This window comes from Accipiter gentilis, chromosome 24 (assembly GCF_929443795.1).
Source record: "Accipiter gentilis chromosome 24, bAccGen1.1, whole genome shotgun sequence".
Lineage (NCBI taxonomy): Eukaryota > Metazoa > Chordata > Aves > Accipitriformes > Accipitridae > Astur > Astur gentilis.
In genome coordinates, this window is record NC_064903.1 from 10,083,669 (window position 1) to 10,107,124 (window position 23,456).

Genomic DNA, 23,456 nt, shown 5'->3' on the forward strand with positions numbered 1-23,456 from the left:
CTAGTATTTCAGCTTCTTCAGTGTATTACACCTTGGTTAGATTGTGACTGGAACTTAGATATAGAGTTGGATACATAAATAGAAACGTTCTTTCTATTCCAGTTGGAGATGAATTTTACATTTTTGGTTCATGTGATTGCACTGGAAATGATGCATCAACATTGAATGAATCCCATTTTTTTAAAAGTGATTCCTTTCAAGGTTAAGAATTCATCAGTGCTTCTTGATTTCAACATTCTGAGTAACAACATTACTTGTTGTCACATTATCCAATATACAATCCTTGGTGTAAAATCCTTTTGATGTCTGATTACTCTTCATAAGGACCTCATGCTGATTCATTTCAAACTGTGAATTACCTTTAATTCATAGCTTGAACATGCTGCCAAATTTTGTTTCCATGCTCCCAGGTGGCTGTCCCTGACACAGTGGAGAACTTCCAAAAAGCCATTAGATACTTATGAAAAGTAGTTAGATGTCAAGAAGCACATTTCCATTTTCAAACAGGCTTCCATCAAGTATTATGATAATCTTTGGGATTAGAAAAGTACTGGTATTTACTGAAATTTTTTTAGAACTGTGAAGTGAAATCCTGGCCCAACTGAAACCAGTGGTGAGCCCCCTTTGAAAAATCCTTGCTGAAATATCACATAAAAGAGTTTCAGCTGCCTGGGGTTTTTTTGAGCCCACTGTATTTAGCTGTTCTCTAGCCCCCACACAGGTTGTGTATCATTAAGTATGACGGATAACAAAAACTTATAAAGATAAAATAAATTGTTTTTTTCTGATCCATAAAAATTTGCTGCTCTAAGTTTTTAATGGTTTCCGGTAGCTCACTGAGCCCATGAGAAGGGCCTTTTAATACTGTATTAATACAGTAAGTATAGGAAGTAATTTTATGACAGGGGAAGAATACCATTATGATTACATTCTTCTTTTTAGCTAGGCTTTTATGGAAACTACCCAAGACTACTCTGCAGTATGATTTCGAAACACAGGATGTGCTTGATTAAAAAGGTTCTGGGTAGTTTCCAACTGGACAGAGGCCAAATGCTAACAACCAAAACAGAACAAAAGGACTGGATGTTTGAGGATGACATACTTGCAGTGGTAATTATATAACAGAAACCTAAGTCGCAGGCTGAGTTTGTACCCTCAAATTCATGGAAGTTGACAGAAAATCCTTCTCAGTGCAATTGGTTGCACCTTATCTGTTCCTGCTTACTATGCTTCATAATAAACTAATCAGAGTAGACTAGCTGAAAACTGACTGCACAATACCCAATAGAGATTTACAGTGAATATGAAATTTAAAAAAAGGGAAGCCAAGTGCCATAGTTTTACATAGCCAGATTTCAGCTATAAAAAGACACCACGGTATACAGACACATGTGTGCACATCAGTGTCCAAAATCTCATTTTCAAGATTTTTGAGTAGAAATTAGGTCCTGTGGTTAGTTACATGTACACGTACTCATGTACAACATAGGTGCAGAATTCAAACTCAGTCCCAACTACTCTACGTTCTATTTTACCTGTTGCAAAGCATTGGGGATTGGGTTTCTCCAGCATGTGGATCTAATAAAGTACATTGAAATAGTATAAAAAGGATGAAACTCGTAGTTCAGAAAGCTTTACTTAGACAAGAAGTCATGAATCTTGCATACTCTTAGAAAAGCAAGACGTTGGTCAATTAATCTACCTTGCAATATGTTGCCTCCATTCTTTCCCCTAGAAACACGCACCTGAAAACTTATCTTGCAAAGATCATACATCCCTTTGGTCTGATCTTCCATGATACCAATGTTTCTACACCTGAATTCTGTAATGGCATACAGGCAGCTTGGCTGCTGGAGCAGAATATAGCATGATGAAGTTAAAGCATCTTTGTTCTGCACGCATCACTCAACTATTCATGCTATATCTCAGCGATATGGTGAATGCAAGCACATTACTACCAATTCCTAGGATTTCTAACAAAGCCAATGGAATCTATAAGACCATCGCTAGGACCAATGTAAATGGAAAATATAACTGAAGTTTCACTGGAATTGCATGTAAACTTAAAAAAGCTGGGGAATATCTAGAAACATGTCCAGGTTAAAAGGTCTCTAACAAAGCGTACAGGTGGACAAACCCAAATTCAGTCAGATTTGATCAAATAGGTTAACAGATCCGATTGACAAAATATATAAGGAATTGGTGGGGGATACAGTTTTGAAGCCAGTTAAGATCATGCTGTGTGGTTGAAAATGTAGCAACAAATGTTACTGGGGGTAAGTTCGACTGTAATTTCACTCATACACTCCAATATCCCTGAAACTGACCCATGTCAGAAAGATTGAATCCTTACACAACTGCAATCTGATAAATACTATGTTATTAAAATATACAATGACTGCAGGAGCTGTCAATCTCTCAGGGTTTATTTGGATTGCACTATTGAGCTCTACTTGATACCACTGCGTCTTTCTGCCCCACTATCTGCTTTAATTTCATTATGTCCTCAAGTACTGTAATTCCCAGAGAAGGTGGTGGTAACTGCACACGCAGATCTAAAGAAACAAATTGGCCTCGTAATACCAAGTCTCACAGTGGACTGCCTTCTAACCTCCCAAAGCCCTATGGAAATTCTTAGAAGCTGCCTTAACAATTTTTCTGTGGTAAAAGAGAAAAAGTGATAGTAATGGGTTAGCTGATCTTCATTTGGAAGCTAAAAATAAAAGTAGCTTTATTGCAGCTCTGATCTCTCATGTGTAAAATCTATCACCTACCATAAGAAGGCAGTTCATTGCAGCAGAAATCTGATTGATAGTACTGGAACTTCAGATCAAGCAGCAGAACAGAGAGCAACTGGTTCATAAAATGTACTCAGTGTCTTTGGTTTTTATATCAGGCTTCCTATAGAGAGCTTTGGTCCCATTAAAAGCACTATATACCACTGAGCTCTGAAGTACTGTTCTTTTGAAATTCAGCTTATAACAATAAACCATGATTGACAAGTCTATTACTGTTGGTTACAAACTATTGAAATATTGTATTTTATGGTATACTCACTAAAATATTTTTCACAGTGGAATCCAAATACACTTGCTTTAGGAGAAAAATAATTTTAAGATGTAATAATATTTTTTTACCTTTTTTTTTTTTTACTATGGAATGTGCTTGATGTTAGGTTTGGATCACTTAGATGTTCTGAAACATGAATGCACCCATTCTGTTACCAAGATCAGTGGGTATAGTTGGCTAGATTCTTTAAAAAAACCAAGCCATTACTGGAAATCAAAGAGCAAAGGGCAAAACCTGATTTGTTACTATGTTTCATAAGTAAAAGCTATTCATGCAAATTAATCTGTTTATCATTAGCATTCCTATCCGATTCTCATTCAATCTGAAGAAAAATCCATTTCATTTTAAAATTGAGTTAGTCGTTTAACCATTTAATTTTGTAAAGTTTTGCTCAACAAACTTCACTTGAATGAGTACTTCCATGACTTGAGTTTATGAGTAATGAACTGGACCTTCAGAGCCTGGTGAGTACATCAATGGATTCGGGACCCACATCTAGTCTAGTCCCATATCTCTTACACGGTCACAGACAAATCACCGAACTCCAACAAGTCCTTTCCTGTACACAGACTTGCACTAAGAATCAATACATTTAAATTCATTTTAAAAACATATGTAGGTATCTCCACATTGATTTTTCTTCTCCTATAGGGATTTACTTAAAATCGTGTCCTTAGTAGATTAAGGGGAACCACTAGAATAAATTTGAAGTAATTTTAAATGAACACATTGTATTTACACAAACGTTGAGTTAAGCTAGTGCAGTTCTTAATTCAGTTGTTTAAAACACCTGAACACTAAAAAAATATAGCAGCTGTGAACTGAAACCAGACCCACAAATTTTTGTAAGTATAAAAACAACAACCTACTTTTCAAAGTTATTATTTAATTCCTGTTTGTAAATTAGTTTGAAATCCTAGGGTAAAAGCAAAAAACCAGTTCAGTCTCAACTCACTGCTACATTATCGCAGCCTTACACCAGAGAAGCACCAAAGAAAAACGGTTTAACACAATGGAGAATTAGCTCTTCCACAATTTTAAACTGTCATATTTATAGATCATCTGTGATTTTCAGCTGTTTCAAAGTGTATGAAACTCATGACCAGCTTTTCAACACCAGCTAGTAGAATCATTCCGTATGATGTGTTTTACTCTCTCTCACTGTATGAATGTTAAAATTCCTGCATCATCTGTTCATTGGGTTGCATTTTCTAGTGTAAGAGGCTTAGTATCTGATGAGAGAAGCATAAAAGTGATTTAATTTTGGCAAGCTGTACAACTAAAATCAGCATTATTTCTGCTTAATAAACTCATCTTTCACACATACCTCTCTTAGCTAATGCTTTAAAAGAAGAAACAGTAATAAGCACTGAAAACATAAAACTGGTTTATGGCTAATTTTTAAGGACTAGTGAGAACACCTGAACACCAGCACAAGATTATGAGCAGAGCTAGATTTTTGTTACCTTTGGAGAAATAAACTCATTCTTTATGATAAATTTAAAATGAGATTTAAAGCTGGAAATAATAATACTTACGACTTTTGTGGCACTGACTTAGTTGCAACTTTCCCTGCTGGATCACTCCACTCTGCAAACAAAGGAAACACATTTTCAAATGTCAAAAGATTACTGTAGAATTAAAATGCACCCAAAGCTGTCAGCCCATCTAATTATACTTGGTTTCACAACATGCCACAATGCATAACATGCAATAAAAAATGGAACTGATCTGCTTTAGCACCATAGAAATTAATTTTTTAGCCTTTGTTTTAATGATGTTAAGCAGGAGAAAAAAAAAAATACCCAACCCTGACTTTTAGGACTAGGATGATAAAGACCTACTTTGTACATTGTATCCTGAGGTCAGATGTTGGGAGTCCTACAAAGAAGAACACACAAAATGTCAGCATTAGTTAAATAAGATGAAGAAGGTAAGATATATCTTGGCTTGCTAGATTAAGGGCACTAGCATTACACAAACAGAGAAGGAGATGGTATAGGGAAGGGATCATGTGATTGTTAAGGCAGCACCAGTGACATTAGTTTAAAAAAACATTAACCGTGGAGACAAGGCACCACTGAGGGACCCCTTCACAGTTCAGACGAGAGCTTGTCCTCAGCTGCTGTAAATCTAAATACCCACCTTGTGGAGACACTGCATAGATTTATACCCACAGTGGTCCTAGCCTTTTCCAGGCCTGGGCATGGATGTGTGTATGAGCCATCTATGATGTACAATTTAGACTGCACCATGAATGCAGCCATCCATTAAATTCAGCTCCACTGCCTGCCTTTCTTTGATCTCACTGCTTGGAAATACAGTAACCTTTTATTGATAGTCACTGTTTTTATTTGGACTGTGACACACAGGATTTGATAAAGACACAGGACGCAGATCTTTACCTAATGGAAACTGGTCCAAATCCAGTGAAATCAATGGAAGTACAACAACATTAAACCAGCAAAGAATCTGGCTTGTAACACTGAGCATGCTAATGCCGGGATTCTTGTTGGCTCACAATAACTAAGCTGCTTCCTTAATGTTTTCTTGCTCAGTTTTTCTCTAGGCTTTATAGTCCACAGTGATTGTAATCAGCTTTCCTTCCAAGCAGAGTTTCATCATTTGAAATTAAGGTGTTATTTACAACCTCATCTTACAGCCAGGCACTACTTTGCTGGAAGTGTTAGTTCTGTAGGATGTTAAAGTCATTAAAACCCTCACTGCACTTCCTCTTAGGGCATTATTAGTTCCTAATATTATACTTTGCTGTCAGTCAGTCCCTTGTGAAGTAAATCATGCCCTAAGAGTAAACATGGCACTTTAAATTTGAATGTCAAAGGGATAAATTGTTCTGATAAGTTCCGCCTTTTTTATCACACTTTTTTATATACGTTTCTCATGAGAATACTTTTTTTTTTTAATAGTTAAATTGAGAACTTCTAATAGCGCCCGTCTCTGGTTTATATGGCTGTAGAATCTAGCCACATTATGTCTGAGATCTATAATTTGGCTAGCTATAGTTGATTTAATGTGGTGTTCTGAAGTGACGTTTCAGATGTATTTTTTAAAGTAAAACTAGCAAACTTGGAAACATTTATATGCTTGCCTACTTCCTGAAATGCTAGCTCAAAAAAAAAAAAAAAAAATCTGATTTATATTTTGTATTGAAGTGATATGGTCAAGAATTTTAGGATCAACATTTAACGTGCCCAGAAATTAACTTTGATGTGGATCTTAAAAGTTCAAAGCAAACTTAATAGAAACAGAAAAGGAAAACAAAATTTTAGCTTCTCTGAACCTATGCTTATACTGCTGCCAATGGAGATATTGGCAGTCTGCAGGACTTAGACCAATCTCTGTAGGGCCCATCAAAAAACAGTGCTAAATTAAGACATGGTATAAGTTAAAAAAAAATACAGCTTCCAGTGGGCAAACCCCTCTACTCTCCCTGTATTCACACAGGTCAGACTCCACTTTCACCTAAATGGGTTCAACAGACTTTAATTCAATTTGCAATGAGGATATACTCTTGTATGATTATGACCTATGATGCTTAATGCTGCAGCAGTTAACTGCAGTGACAATGGCAGTGCTGGAGTGGTAACAATCACATTCCATTAAAATAAGGCATTCTGGGAACTGGCTTTGTTTTTTTAAGGAACCACAGATACTGCTAATTTCATATGATTTCCAGTTAAGTATGGTGGCTGCACTTCAGACAGGGAAATATCTGCCAAACAGATAAAATCAGTAAAAGGAAAATCACATTCCAGGTTCTAAAACAGGATATGATTGCTTGAACCATGATGTCAAGCAGTACCAGTTTTATAAGCTGTTTTCCAAGGTCCTGCCTTCAGAAAGAAACTTTTAGGTAGCTCCATGTCAGACTGGTGTAGATTTCCTGCCCTGAGAAAGTTCTCCGCTTCTCCAAACATCATCAGCTCACAATTGTGCAGGTCCCAGCAAAAGATGCCTCCGGCAATAATTGTCCTGGGTATGAGCTTGATCTCTAACAGTGCTACCAGAATCATAGCTAAAAGGCAACGGAATTTGGGCTAAAGGCATGTTCAAATCATACAACTTAATGACACGCTGTGTGTTAGGTGAACTGCAGGTAGTCTCCAGGCATGTGCTTTTGACGTGGCAAGTGCTGAGTGCATCCTTTTAACAAGGCCAATACTGAGGATCGCATTGTGCAACTTCGTGTGCCCTTCGAGTACGCACAGACAGATGCCATAGCACCGTTCACATGCCGACACATTTTAAATCACCGTAATTTGACCACGCAGCCTAAACCTCATCATGCAGTCAATCACTAAGTAGGAACACATGACCATTTCAGCCATTGCACTGCACAAATAATAGTGGAAGAAAACCAAACAAATAAAATATATTTCCAGTACCTAAGGGGGGACTACAAGAAAGCTGGAGAGGGACTTTTTACAAGGGCATGTAGTGATAGGACAAGGAATAATGGCTTTAAACTGAAAGAGGGTAGATTTAGATTGGATGTAAGGAAGAAGTTCTTCACTGTGAGGGTGGTGAGGCACTGGAACAGGTTGCCCAGAGAAGCTGTGGATGCCCCATCCCTGGAAGTGTTCAAGGCCAGGTTGGATGGGGCTTTGAGCAACCTGGTCTGGTGGAAGGTGTCCCTGCCTATGGAGGGGGGAGTGGAACTAGATGATCTTTAAGGTCCCTTCCAACCCAAACCATTCTATGATTCTATGATATTTGTACTTGAAGTAGAAAGACTCTTATAACAAGAGAGATAAATTTCACTCTGCTTCCACTGGAATTTCTGCAGCTTTAAATAAGCAGTCCTACTAGTAACAACAGTCTGATTGGGAATTTCCAACTAAAAATAGTCTTAGAAATTTTTGAAAATGGAACCAATTACAAAAATAAACTCTCCAGCGAAGAACACTCAACAGAACAGAATGTTAATCAGGTCACTGGTAATAGCCTATTTGTACCTTGCTTGGGATAGAAAACTTGGTCTGCTCAGCCTTGCCAGGAGTGTGAATAGCAGTAAGAGGAGGAGGCCAGGAATGGGTCATCTCCTAGGGAAGAAAATAGACATGTTTTTGAAAACAAATTCATGTACATAAAGAAGAAAGAGAGGAAAAAATGATCATGTGTTCTCCACTGAGCCTGGAGATGCAATTGCTTAAGGAAGCGTTACCACCCATCCTTACATGGTAGATGAACACCTTAACTACCCAACAGGCAGCACCTCCTGGGAACGAGGGTGAGGACAGGTTTTACTCTTGAAAATTTTGACCGTCTGTGTCTTCATCACGTGGCAGCTGACTCCATCTCTATGGTCAGCCTGTCAAGCTGTATGAATGAAGGCATCACAGGTATAAAACAGGGTTTTATCTGCAAAGCCCAAGCAGGAGGTGGATCCCTCCGGTACTGCAGTGGATGCAACCCTATAGAAAATTGCATGGTGGCAAAACGTAACCCTATTTAAGATTGCTTAGTGGCAAAATAAACCAGAGGCAGGTCTAGAAAAAGGTAGAGTGGGCTTGCAGCATGAATGCGTGGCGTAGAAGAGATCAGGGACAGTATCCTATGCACCAAAGCATCTTCTCATAGCACTGGCCATAGTCACTTACTGTGGTATGCAACGTCACAGCATCAGAGCACTATCGATTCCATTTTAAAATGCGGGACTGAGAGATGAGGTGATTTGCACAGGGTTACACAGAAAGCCCATACTTAACTAGGAAATACAAGTCTCTGGTGAAGACCTGCCTACCAAACCATCTAAGCACCACGCTCACTTTCTGTATCAGTGTGTTCATCATCTATACACACATGGTCTAACTATCTTCAAAGAAATCTCCTGAATGCCCATGCCTGTGAAATACAAGCAGAAATGACAGTGCACACCTTGCTTTTTCATACTGAGGCCTAGAATCGCTGTCCCACCGAGCTCGGTGGGAGCAAACCGGGACTTAGGTTCAGAGTAGGGGGAAAAAAATCAGTAAAATACAAAAACTGCAAAAATGTTGTTTTAGGCAGAGCTTGTAAATGCCCTTCTAATGAGTGTGTTTTATGGTTGATGCTGCTCCATTCTCTCTTATCTTTGTTTTTAATTTAATAAATATTCAGAGAGGCAGTAATACTTTCCTCTAGTAATCTGTTATATCTTTGTCTTGGTTGTTTTTCTTTGCCTACAAAGCTCAGGAAGGATTCTTTCTTGAGACAAGGGACACAAAGAGCAAAAGAAGGTCTGGTCTAGGAAATTTTGCATGCAATGGCCATAGCCCTGACTGCAGTAAACTAAACTTCCCAGCTGCTAGTTTACACTGGTCAAGCCCAGGGCCAGTCACAACAAAGCTTATGAACACACAAATTTCTGTAGGTAACGTGACAACCACTGGATACACTCCACAAATAAAAATATAACATAACTAAGAAAATACAACTTGTCAAAAGGGCAGTGTGGTGGGTCCATCTGGGCTAAAGACATAGCCTGGGTGGCTACAGCTAGATGCTAATGTATAATTCACTGAAGATACAGCCAGCAAGTTTCAGGTCTCCAGTTGTCTCTCACAAATCATGTGTCATACAGGAGGTTGGGAGAGAGAAAAGAAAAGAATGCATCACGGTCCTCAGTCAATAGGACAGGCGGACACGTAAACTTCCCCCAAGCTCCTGTTAGACACTGGTATTTTATTGAAGCCCATCAAATTTCCACCCTTAGCAATGCTGCTACTGCAGCAAGGTCTGCCTGAGCCCCGCAAGGGACAAAGCCCAGGTACAACCACCACAGAGGGAAGCCCTCACCCAGTCCTGGCAGAGGCAGGAGGGCAGGGCTGGCCGGCAGCTCAGCCCCACTGGGCTCTGCCGCTCCGCTTCCACCAGCGCAGCATACCATGGACACACTTGCAGCTTATCTACAGGGCCACATAGCTACAGACAGTGCAGCCTGGGGCCAAGCTTTGCCAGTTCCTTGTGCAAATGACCCAGGGACAGAGGAGGGTGCAGATGTCTCTGCACTGCTGAATGAGCTTTTGGGTTTCTGCCTGTGGAGCTCAGGGCCTGTTTTCATTGCAGAAAGCACAAACGGTGGCAATGAGGAGGAAAGAGGCAGCTAGTGAACAGCTCATCCCTCCCAGTGGGTGAGGCCGCGGCAGCTCAGCGCAATGACGAGAAGTACACTATTATATCGCATTGATTGTTTGACCTCTGCACAGAGGAAGGCAGAAAAAGACTTAAGCATCCGGTGAACTTTTCTGTGAGATAATATAATCCAAATCCTCCTGCCTCTGCCAAATCCTATGCCATAGAGGATGCTTTGTGGCATATCTCTTCATAGCAAAATGATGAAACAGAGGCTATATCACATAATTAAAAGAGGGACAGGCAGCCTGACTGAAGGCAGAAATGAAGCAAATTCTAGAACAGCAATTATAGGCTTGACCTCAGTCTCTTCCTGCCCACACATAAAAGCCTGGACAGAGAGCCTAGGATTCATGGGAAGGTGATGCCAGCAAATATTTCATAATATTCACTGTCAGAATGCATCTAGTGCCCACGGCGTACCAACTTGGCAGGCTGAAGTGTAAGCAAATCTAGTCATCTCCCTGTTAGGGGACACCTGAGCAGAAAACAGCAGGAACAGGAAAAATGAGTCTGCTATTATTTGAGGAAATTCAATTACAAGGTAAGAAATCCTGACTCCACTGAGGTCAGAGGCAAAAGTCAACTTCAGTGAGGTTAGGACTATCCAATCTATGTGTTTACAGCGTGACCTTGAGAGCATCAAAGTCTATTACAAAGGTACAAGCTAGCTACATTGAAGCATTTCACTTCAATTATCACTGTAATAAAAATTATTGGATAGAAAATTCCAGATAGGACCACACATGCAAAACACCACAGGTATTTAAAGCTCAGCGTATAAACAAACACTGTGTGTGGAAGTCATAAGGAAGCATATAGTTACTTAAGGAAACATACCTACATCTACCTACAGATAGGTGCTGCAGCACTGCTGACCAAAGAGCCTTGAATGATCGTAGAGAAAGTTTTGAGTTTACTCATCTGAAAAATGTCACTTCAAAATCTATAGGCAGCAACCCCACACCGACCACCACAGCTGCATAGTATACTCACACAGAGCACTACTGAGCTACAGAAGGACATGCAAAAATGGCACTGCACTGTTTTCAGTGAAGGGTCAAAACCCCAACCCCACATCCTGCAGAGAGGTAACTGTTTGCTTAACTCTCTCCTACTCTGTTCCTTAAGCACATGCACATTACTTTGGAGAATCAGAAGAAAGGATGTCATTTGTTTAATCATCCACATGACTTCACCATTCTTTGCTATGCCCCGGTTTCTTTTGGAGGTTCCCTCATCTCTAAGTACTTGCTAAGCTCTATTTTGTTTAACTTTTGAAATCTGATATATCTACCTTCTAATATGTTATGACTATAAAGAACCACACAGACGTTGTGTGTGTTGTGTATGCATCTGTCCATTAAGATGTATATATAAACATCTTGGTTTGTAAATACCTGGGAAAGTAGGCAGGGAATTGCATTTTTTTTTCTTTTTTTTTCCAGGAAAAGTTAAAAAACTTTAATCAATCCAAATTTGGAAGTATTTAGAAATTCCTGGAAGTAACAATAATAAAACCAAGCATATGAAATGCTTTAAAGAGGAATTTAATGGAAACAAAGTAATCCCACAAAATTGAGTTAGGATTTATTTTCACATGGTTTGGACTTAAAATAATTCCAAAATCATGTTAACTGTTGGAGTGGGTAGATGACTGCTATGGAAGCATGCATTTTTTTATAGACCTGGAGATTAAATGAGAAAGCAAACCTGCAGAGTTTGTTGGCTTAAAAGTCACTGTGGTCCTCTGATGTAGTAACATCAAGCATCCTCCTTTCTGAAAATTATTTAAACATTGTTTTAATTGACTCCATGTGCTTTATTTATTAGAGCTAGGCATGCTCGTCTCTTCAGCTAAGTCTGCTTTTTTCGGCTATAAAAGCCCTCAGGTAAGTAACTAAGAAGGATACATGCAGATGCGATCTAACGAATCACCAAAAATACAAATACTCCAAGCAAATGTTTTAAGGGCTGCAGAGGTACAAGGCCCAATCACGGTTTAAATGGAAGAAGAGGACTGGGGAAGGATTTAAGCTTGCAAGTTTCTAAGGAAAAGGTCAGAGCAAGAGAACCGAGTACAGGGGATATGGGGCAGATGGTAAATAGCTTTACAAAACCAGTCCCTAAAATTAATAGCCGCCTTCAAGATTTATTTCCTTTCTCTGTATTTCAGTTTTCCATCATTTCCTTCTTGTTCAAAAGAAAGTGTGCAGTGTTTTTAAATACAGATAAAAGCACTGAGCCAGGCTCTAAGAGGTCATTATGGAAAAAAGCAGCTAGGCTGTGTACTCTGCATTCCTACTGAGGCAGCTTCCCTTCGTACAGTGCACTCTAAACTGCTTACCCTGATCTAATTTGAAGTCTCCCAAGATATAGGGCTCATGCTACTTCCCTTGGGAGAATTGAAGGGAGACATAAGAACAGTCTTCAATTACAGAAAGAGCTGTTGCTAAAGGAGAGAATAATCTGTTCTCCAGTTTTATGGTGGATAGGAACTTAAACTGCAGTCAAAAAGATTCCAGTTAGACATAAGAAAAAGCTCTCCAATGGTAAGGACCGTGCAGCACTGAAACAGATTGCTCAGAGAGCTACACAGACTCCATCTTTGGAGGAACACACTTAAGAACAGATTAGCACACATCAGTCAGGAATGGCTTAGGCAGACTTGATTCCTGCAATGGGGCAGGAATGTGTAGTAGAAGATGAGATTTCTAAGACCCTTCCCAGCCCTCTTTCTTGTTCTGTAGTTTGATAGATCTCTGTTGGCCCAACGCTACCCTTACTGCCTCTCTTGGAGACAGCAGAACCACAAAAAGGCAGAAGAAGAAAGCAACAATCCCTGTGTTTTTCTTCTGTGGCATTAGAGTCCACAAAGGCAGTTTCAGGACCGACACTTTGCCCACATCATTAGAGGGCAGCCAGAGGAGCAGGAGGAGGAGCAGCCCTGCACACTTTGCTAGCAATAAATGCAGTCAGAGGCCACTACTGCTGGAGACCTTATCTGTGGTATTCTCTCTGTCAACTGCCCTTCTTAGTCCTTTTAACTTTTAGCTAAATCTGTTACTTTAAACTTTCTCCAATTTTTGGTTACACAGTTATGTTGAAGTTGCATTCAGAAAAAATTAATATAGGATGAATAGATTGTTCTAAGGTTATTACAAACTTGATGTTACAGCTGGTGCTAAGCAACCTACTGCCTTGATGAAATAAAGATAACTAAGTGATTTACCATTTATTAAAGACTCTATTAATGATTTATTAATGTTTTATTAACTATTTATCAATGCAACCTTAATAAAAAGCATGTCTTCTTTCACAGTATCTTTCTGGTTTCTGCATTCATACAAACCTGATCAAACTCTCTCTGCTAGAAAGCCAGTAATGCATGAGGGGCAGCCACATTTTATGTGTGTGATGCATACTGAATTAAAAAAACATCTCAACCTGTTTCATCTTTGGGGAAAAGGCTAAGGAAAGAATGAATATATAGATATTTATACACGTCCAAGCAAATGACACTAAAGCCTAGAGGAACACAAAGGCAATAAACCTACGGGGTTTTTTTCATTCATATTCCTTATGAAGGAATGGAAAATTTGCATGAGCAGTTGGGAATATCCTAACCAGTAGTCTGGCCTGCTTTATACTGGGCCAAAGGCTTGCTGAGAACAGGATTTTGATACATTGTCAGTATTGACAGGGACATGATAGATAGATTCATGGATATGCATTTGATTATCATGTTTCAGCACTTAAAAAAATTCTCAGCATCAAAGGGATACCACATCTTTTTTCCTGTAAGGGGGGAAAAAAAAAAGACTTCAGTGATGGCCTGATGGCCTCCAAGAGAAAGTCAGTTTTCCTGGTATGGATGTTAAGGCAGGAAACTTTTCACTCATGCAAATGTTTTAGCAAATTTATTACCAGTGGCTAGTGCCCAGTACATATTTTTGGAGGAACAATGTGGCGGCATCTGTAATGATGCCTTTGTCGTACTAGAATTTATCTTGCTACTGTACCAAAAACTACTAGAAAGCCATTTGGAAATACAGTGCATACACCCATGAGTTTATTATTGAAAAGCTAGAGTTTATTCTACAAAAAGCAACCATTTCCCTGACCATAATCTGGGACACATTGTTCACCTTGTGGGTTTTATCAATGACAACAAACAAGTTCCCTTTGCCCAGCTGGGGAATGGGATGCATTCCATATCCTCCCATGGTAAATTAATATTCCTTTCCATATTAACATGAAGGAGAAAGACAGACAAAAATGATAGTCATTGAAAATGAATATAGAAATTGCTTTAGAAGCCAATAGGGGTTGACTATAAGCTTTACAACATACATTTTTCTTTCCTACTTTGTTAACATTTGGAAATTCACAAAGAAAGTGATAGCAATATGGACTGTTTCTGTTGAGCTTCTCAGTACTCTCTGACTCCCATATACCTCATGCTTTTCAATGTATTTTCCTCATACTGTAGCTTTTATAACTAATAACACTCATATTCTTTGCTTAGAGCATTTAGAAAACAATAAAAAATAGCAAATCATGATTGATGTACTTATTGCTCTAACCAACCTTGTGTATGTGAAGAAAAACAATGCTCCATTACAGTGAGAAGGTATCTCAGCTCAAGAGGCTGTTTTAGGGGGAGAGTAATGAAGCTACACCACATGAACCTACCACTGGACTTCCAATTTAACAAGTCCACCACAATCCTAAAAGTAACCACAGCCTATACAATAGTGTGTCTACACTGTCATATGATTTAGCTCCCTGCTGGGTCCTGGGCCCCAAATGGTCCATGCTGTGCATATAATAGTTCATTCCCAAGGCTCCTCTGTTAAGCAGGTTGGATACTTCCCTCCAAGGTGGATGAGGAAAATTTTCTTCAGGGTCCACCTCAGGAAGATTAGATGGTCAAAAACTGTCCTGAATGTGGCTCACACTGCCCAGGACAGTCTTTCAATTCAGTCTCAAGGAGCTTTTGTGCCCTCGAGCACCTTCTCACAGTTCTTGGCATTTTCAGGAACACGCAGCACAAGCCCCTAAGGGTCCTGCTGTAGAAACATCGTTACGGTGAACTGCAACAAAACAAGAGATCCGCAGCAGCCGTATCCCTGCTCTTGTCAGGTTTAGGTTACCTGGATGAGTAAAGTGCAGGAAGGACATGGGCGGTTCACAGAAGATAACCGGTGAAGTAGAATCACACAGTGTAAAAAATGAAACAGCACCTTACAGGAAGCACGTGGAAGAGCTCTCTTGACAAATTTTATATGATGAAACAGAATGAAGAGTTCTGTGGAAAAGCGAGGCCTGAGAAATCATGAAGTCAAAGGTAGATGCATGCTGCATGTATGATTGCCTCTCTGACCCATGCTGTCTTTGTCTCAGAGCATTCCCTAAACTTTCTAGTGAAAGTCCAAGAGATGCGCGGGAGCCAGTGGTGGTGTTGTGACAGGCCATGAGCCTTCAGAGAGTCCAAAGACAGGCATGTACTGACCAGGAAGAATGACACTGAGGTAACGCCACCTCCCATCCAAGAGAGGCAGGAGGCCTCTTCTCTATTTGCAGAATATGTGGGGTTTGTTAAGGATAGGCCATAATGGCTGCATGCAAGGAGAGGCTGATCGAAGCTTTGAAGTTTTGCCAAGCACATGTGAGATGCTGGGCCATGTGAGGTATTCCTGTTTCCATATAACTGTTCTTTTGGACAGATCTACTGATGGGTCAGGAACATGGAACAGCCAGAATGGGTCAGACTCGAGGTCCCACTCATCTGGGGTGCTGGCGGGCAGTGGTCGGTGCTGTGCCTTTCACAGAGCACTTCGAGAACACCAGAGCAATCATGAGGGTAAACTCCTGATCCTCCATTCTTATTAATTCTCCGCCATGCTGAGATCCTATCTGTTTAATACTGCATACAGAACTCGATGTTCAGTTAACACCAGCTAACACCAGTTTGAGAGTCCTGAAAGTTAATGATACTTAATGATACGCCCATAAATATTCAGGTACTTGCAGTCACGTATACTAAACCCCCTTCCAGAAAGCTAGGCATCCTTCATCTGTCACTCCTGGTAACTAAACTAATGGCTTTGTTGCCCAATATGCAGTACCAGAGTCTTGCTGTGGACAGTATGGCCAATGCAGTACCTCCTGTTCTTGGCAGCTTCTCATCCCCACGGAGATGCACAGCCATATCCCATTGATTTTATTTATTCAAAATGATACTTGTTGGTAACCATCTCCAGGGATGGCACATCTAATTTTCATGAGGGCCCCAAGAGATAGGAAGTATGCATTGAACTGTTAAATACAACATAACATCCTGGCAGTACAACAGTATAATATAAACAAAGGCCACAATAAGTAATAAAAAGCTAATTCTTTCAAAAGTTACTAATACCAACATATAATTTCATCTCTGCAATTTAAAAAACATTGGCAACATTTCTCCAAGTAAATAAGCAACTGTGTTTTGAAACTATTCACTGCTGGCACTTGTTTAAGGGAATCTGGTAATTTGTTCCATCCATCCTGAGCTTCACAAGCAAAAAAGCATGTCTTGAATCGCCTGTTTTCTTCTCTGAAACTTAGCGTTCACACCAAGAGGAGAGCAGAACTATAATTTACAGTTACAAAACAAGACTGCACCTACCCTGAGGCACTCCACTGTGCACATTCATACAATACATTACACCATCTCCTTTACGTTGCCAGATGTAATCAATTCATGGTTTTTTTAATACAAAAGACAACAGTGAATTATGTAGTCACATGACAAGACCTTATCTATGTAATTTATTACAAAATGCATTTAATTTCTGGAGCCACTTATGCCAACATTGTAAAAAAATAAAACCTCCAAATTCAGCATCAGGCAAAATTAAATTACTAAACTACAAGACTTCTCGGTCTGTAGGCTTAGCACAGAAACTGTTCAAGTTTTACATTGTGCACTAAGTTTTAGACCCATGTAACCAGCTTATAACCCACATCCTGACAATATGATGAAACCGAGTCTAAAAATCACTAGGAATTTGAAAGCATCAACTTGTGCCAGAAGACACCAGCTTTAGTCTTAAAACAGGAGCATCAATTATCTGAAATAGCACATAGGGGAAAATTAAGAAACCAGGTTAGGCAACTTATTTGAGTTTAAAGCTGAATTCTTTTGCGTAAGCCATGATTTGCTTTCATTAAAATTGGACTCCAAGTTGTTACTCATCAAACACAAAGAAATGAAGCTACCACACACTGCTGTACAATACACATTGAAATCTTTTACAAAAGCTGGGGGTTTTGCCTTCAAAACCAAGACTTTGCCAGATCTTTTTTATTCTGCTTACCACAGGAGCAGTATTGCAGCATGGGTTTTTCTGAGTGCATGTGCCAGGGTAGCATTTCTTTTTGATGTTGAGTGTTTCCCTCTCACATGGTCTCATCAACACCTCAACTGTAATGCCATCAAGTCAGTGGTCTGAGGCTGGAGAGAAGACACAGTGAACACCTAGAAAAGCTCAAACCTGCCCTTATAGAAGTTGTCCTTTTTCACCATTTCCTTTTCTTCATCTATGTGATGTTCTCCCTGCTATACGTCCCAGTCGAAAACTTGCTGCTCCCTTAGTATATGAAGAATGCACACTCTCCTACGGAGTATGATTATCTTCCCAGTGCCTACATCACAGACTATGAATGCTTTGAGGGCAAAGACTGTCTCATTTTTTGTCTTATGCAATGCCTAGGGCAGTGGTGGAACTTCTGAATACAGGCTGGAAATTGTGAAGAGTGAATATTGGCTGGAAAATCCTGGGTAGACAACATAGCCAGCTTTATCAGCAGTCAGTGAGCCCTGGATGGACAGAAAACTTCAAACTGAAGCCTGATCATTGGATCCTCTAATTTGACACCCTCTTTTTTTGTAACGTTAAAAGCTTAGTATGTTTGCCAAAAAATATACTAAGGGTTCTGGCCTGTAACAGAGAGGTAGTGTCCTTGCTGCCTCTCACAGTCAACCCTTTAATTCTCTTCTCTTACAGAAAGACCTAAGCAGCCACCTGAAACCCTATCGTGCGACCTGGCATTTATTACAGTAATTTTAGCCTTTGGAAAAGAACAAACATTTCAGTCTGGATTTCCTTTTCCTCGCTTGTGCCTTGAAGCAGGTCTGTTCCTGCATCTGTGTGTCCCGTAAATCATGCCAGCACTCTCCTTTGATCCACTCCTGCTAAGCTAACAGGTGTAGAAAAAAATGGATGTATGTTATAGAAGATGTTTTGATACAACATATACTTTTTTGGCATGTCAGTCTTACCCAAGTAAGCCAGCTTAAAGAGTAAAGAAAACTGAAGCCAAAACATGCTGAGGTCTTTTTTGATCTCCCTTAAGGTACGGAGGCTTCAGAGTATTTCTGGTAGACAGATTCCCACTGTCACATGCATGCATTTGATTCCTCATTTCCCAGCTCGTTCTTTCTTACAAAGCTACTAAGTCTGAGGTTGGAAACATTAAATACTCAGAACTGCCACTAAGACGTATGACAGCTGAGGATGCTTGGTCCCACAGAGAGCAATCCTAACGTCTGAAATCAGCATGTACAGACTATACACCAGATTAACATATCCCCCTCCCATGCCTGCATTTTTTAAAACCTTCTGACAACAAACTACACTGAAACAAACTAAATCCTAAAAACAGGGCAGAAAAAGGGCAAAGTCCACAACCTTCCCATCTCCAAACACTACACTACTTTTTTTTCCCACAGGAAAACCACTGGATAGGACACAAAAGCCACAGCACTAAAATGCAGTGAGTTTGGTGCTCCAGCATTTAAAAATTATATATGTACATTACCAGACGATGACATGTATTGTCTTTGTTGCCTGTAGAGGCCCAAAAAGGAATAGCAAACTGTTCATTAGTAATAGTTTATCAGGGGTCATATGAGCAATCTGGAACAAACTTGGAGCAAGCCCAAGAAAGGACCACCCAGTAGACCCATGGTTGTTAGTTAGCTCTAAGCAGTTAGTGCTATTTGCAACTCCAGCTGGTGTCAAACACTGACAATTACCAGTTATCATACAAAGATGAACTGGAATAAACCTGCCAAAGAATACTTTTTTTTTTTTTTTTTAATAGTACAAAGTGCAATGTATTATCGCATTCAAGCAATTACCAAAAAGGAGTTGTTGATCTCACTTTGCTGGGAGATACAAAGGCTAGATGCAGTAACACAGTATTCTTTTTGAAGCGTAACTTGTGTTATAAGTGAAAGACACTATAAAATGACAATGATGCTGCAAAGGAGACAGAATGATACATTTAGTCAAATTCCCAGTCTAAGCCTTTTCAAAGAGCACAAGCAGTTAGTATAACATTCCTTAGGGTTCCTGTATCCTTTCAAACATGATAGCTTTCTTGTAGTTTACACTTATCATATTAAGAAAAATGGTAATGAGGAGATCATGACAACTTCTTTTAAAAGCAACAATGACTCAATTGCCAAGGAAAAAAGGAGTGATAACTATTTTCATGGAAAGAAGCCTCCAGTGAACGCCTCACTGTTGAAGCTGTGTTCTTTGTTTTTGTCTGAACTCAGGAACGACAAGGGGCTGCTGTTCAAAAAAATCTGAGCACCAGTTTTCATTTGATTGGTACGACACTCCTTTTTCTGATAAACTGGCAGCTCAGACCTCTTATTGAAAAGATTAGGGACTCAAGAGGTTACAAATGATAAAATACTGGAATAAGTGGGAAGGGATTAATTGGCTTGATTTTAAAAAATTAAAAATCACTACTGGGAATGTTCTCCTGCCAACCAAACACCAGCTTTTTTTTCTGAGACTCAGAAGAATATTTTTAAAGGTTACTGTACCTTGGGGTACACAAACAATGTACTCTTTAGCAGGATATACTCATGGCAAAGAAATTAATGGACTACAAAGCCCAAAGGGTCCTTTAACAGTCAGTGCTTGTGCAATAATTCCATTGGAAGATCTCAAAGCATTTCTCACAAGAGATCAGTACCCGCCATTTTCCATCTTGGCTCCATAGGTGAAATTTGGTTCATGCCTTAAATCACCCACTCAACCAGCAGCAAATGCAATGAACACTACCCTACCTTTTTTTTAATTTTCCCATTAGCAAACCATGCAAGTCTCCTAAGTCCATGTGTGTCCATGTTGTTCCTGTAAAGTACTAGTAGGTATTATTTCTACACCCCCCTCCCCCCCCCCCAAATATTTGCTTAGATGTTGCACAGAAATTGTGGAACAGAGGAAATATTTAAAGAAGAGCTGTGAACTGTTGAGAACAGGGTTTCTAGTGACACCTACACCAGAGCCCTCGCCCTGGGAGCCCTGGAAGGCAATACAGTAACACTTGCAGCAGGTAGAATAAACAGTATATGCAGAATGTTGAACAAACGTAAATCTGGGCACTTAGGTCTGAACTTCAGATTCATGTTTGTAGTCAGTTTTTATCTCTTGCCTCTGAACAATGGTCAACAAACACATCAACGCCTTGAACTAATAAAATCATCTTCCTTTCTAATGCTACAGCCTGACATTTTCTTCAGCTGACTTCTACAAAGCTGGGTGCCTGTATGGCTGCTTTTAAATAAAAAAGAAATGTGAGAAATTCCTTGGCAGAAAATAAAAAAAAAAAAAAAAAGAAAGAATAAAAAAAAAAAGCATTCTGGTCAGATTTTCTGGCTATCCAAAGAAATTGTTACACAGCTGACATAAATCAATGTGGCAGGATCTACAGGCTAATTAAACAAATCTGACAATTTTACTGTGACAATTTGAAAACGTTTAAAAGTGCCTCCCATCCACAGTGTGCATTCTTCTCAAATGTGTATTAAAACCCATGTACTGTATTAAGAAATTGAAAGGAACTTACATATTCAATAAAAAACACAATTATAAGCACAATTTGAAATATATGGCTAAAATAGATTGGAAGTTCATAAGGTTTCTCAGAACATTAAATTCAATGACACGCTTTCTTTAAAGAAATGTTAGAAATTCTCTATAGAAATGGATAAGCCACAGTGTGTAGCATAATTTTAAATATCTGATTGAGCCTTGCTTTTGCACAATTATAACACCAGTAATTCCAGCTGAGGACCTCAATGCATTTTGCTAGCAAGTAATTTAACTTCGCAGCATGATGGCAGTGTGGGTGAGGTTCTATTTCCCCATTTCATAGAAGGAGACACTGTGGAGCGAAGAGGCATCTCAGGGTTATACAGGAAGATTAAAGGTAGGATGTTTTATCTGAGTCTATGTATTCAAAGATTTATTCAGAGGATGTTCAAAGAGATGGGAAGATGGACCATATCTGTCTTTTACTGGCAGGTGTGAAGTGCTATATTCTGACGACTTTGACAGCTGAAACAATGTCCACAGGTAAGAAGGAAAACACCTTCAGAAAGAGCTCCACTGACTATGCTGCATGACAGTCTTAAAGCCTACGGATCAATGGCAAGTAGCAAAGACATAAACTGCTCCCCTCAAAAAGGCGGATTCCGGAACTACTCTCCCTACAGAATGTGGAATAACTTGAACTTAAAGACAGATGATGACTGCCAAGACTGCCTTCCCATGTTAAGCTGCCTCCACAAAGCCCATGGAGGCTGGCAAGGCTGATAGCGTGTCACTACATGACTCCTCCAAAGGAAAAGTCTGCCTGCTCATCCAGGCGGTGTCTCAGGAAGAAATACTTCTTGGCCCATAACTCAGTTGGTGTCTGTATTCTTGCTTTAAGAAGAAGAGATTAGGAGTGATTTGGGTTAAATTTAGGCTGCAGTACATGAAGAAAATGGCAACAAATATTCCTGGTTATCTGCTGTAACATAACACTTCCGCCCATTTCCTCTGACAGCAACAATGAGATTCAAAGTTCTAACTTCACGTTTACTCCAGGCATCATCTTTGTCCTGTTTTCTTTACTTTCCTTCTAAGAGCACAAGAGCAGTGAAGCATCAAAGGTTGCAACATGGCAGGTATAGTTAAAGCACTGAAACTGAGCATACCTCAAGTATCTGGCCTGGTTTTGGTTCATTTTTTTTTTTCATTTCTCTAGTTCTTTCCTTACATATCTGTTTTTAACCATGAACCAATTTTTTTAGGTTTTGATCATCATGGCCAGCTGAAACTTCAGAGGAGAATTTCAAAGAGAAGAGCTCTTGAAACTCTTTCTGAAAATTCGTTCAGTTACATCTTCCAGCCCTGTCTTCCCTTGGACACTGCGAGTCTGTCTAGCTTTTTCCTAGCTCTGTTTCTCTTGACTAACCACATATGGCCTACTTATCCTTCGTGGGCCCCACCAGCTTCTTCAGCAGTGCTGACTTATGGGGAGGCTTCCTACTGGGACTTAAAACCCGCAACACTTGCCCTCAGGGCTGCAAAAATGAGCCCTTCCCTTCTGTGAGATAAAGAGCCACTGAAGATGCTACAGACTTTGTCATTTCAAACCAGAATTGTTTCTAAAGCATGCATTCATTTCAGAAAGCCTAACTCAATTTTAATATGTTTTCAATGTCTTTATTCTGTGCCTAAAGCAATTTGTTATGTAGAGTACACATTATTAATCTACTTAAATGAAAGGTAACATTGCTAGCAGTTTAAACACTCAATGCCCATATTTAACCATGTTTCATTTTGACAGGACAAGATGAAATAACAGAAATGATTAATCTGAGACCAGAGGAATATTCTACTACCTACATTTCAAAATAGGACTAGCTTTTTTGTTTAGTACATTGGCAGTAAGACGCGTAAGTGGAATACAGGAGCTTCAGATGGGTTTTCTGCTTGACTGCACTGCATACTGTGCCAGCAGTAGTTGTTACCGGTCATTTTGGAATCGGCAGCAGTACTCCAGGACAGGCACACAACAGGCTCTGAGGTTCCTAATACTGTTTTTATACAACATAAATTTGTGCAGCCCACAAATTCCTTAAGGGAGGATACCTGGTACAGCTAGAGCCAAACACTACAACAGTATAGAAGTGTTTAAAATTTTCCATTGAGTTCAGCACTTGGGGCCTTTTTTGTTCATGGGAGCATACAAAAGGTCAAAGTTAATCTGACATCCCAGATTCCTTGGGTCTGTTTTCTCTTGCACTTTCACTCAAAGATAAGGACTTACTCCTTATTTACAATGATGAAAAGGGATGGGAAGTCAGGTCCCATGGGTCTGCAAATCTGGAGTAGGAATCTTAGTTTTATGAT

At 39.6% G+C, this 23,456-nt stretch overlaps 1 protein-coding gene across 3 annotated transcripts in view; it reads right to left on the reverse strand.

Annotated features, from left to right (window-relative positions):
• The window catches only part of AFF2 (ALF transcription elongation factor 2), a 345,034-nt gene that overhangs the window by 128,105 nt on the left and 193,473 nt on the right, over positions 1-23,456 (reverse strand). For all 3 annotated transcript variants that reach the window (XM_049827949.1, XM_049827948.1, XM_049827950.1), the window contains exons 5-7: positions 8,046-8,132; positions 4,914-4,950; positions 4,608-4,659 (exon numbers count right to left, since the gene is read on the reverse strand). In XM_049827949.1, coding sequence (XP_049683906.1) covers positions 4,608-4,659; positions 4,914-4,950; positions 8,046-8,132 — 176 coding nt within the window. The remainder of the gene's footprint in view (positions 1-4,607; positions 4,660-4,913; positions 4,951-8,045; positions 8,133-23,456) is intronic.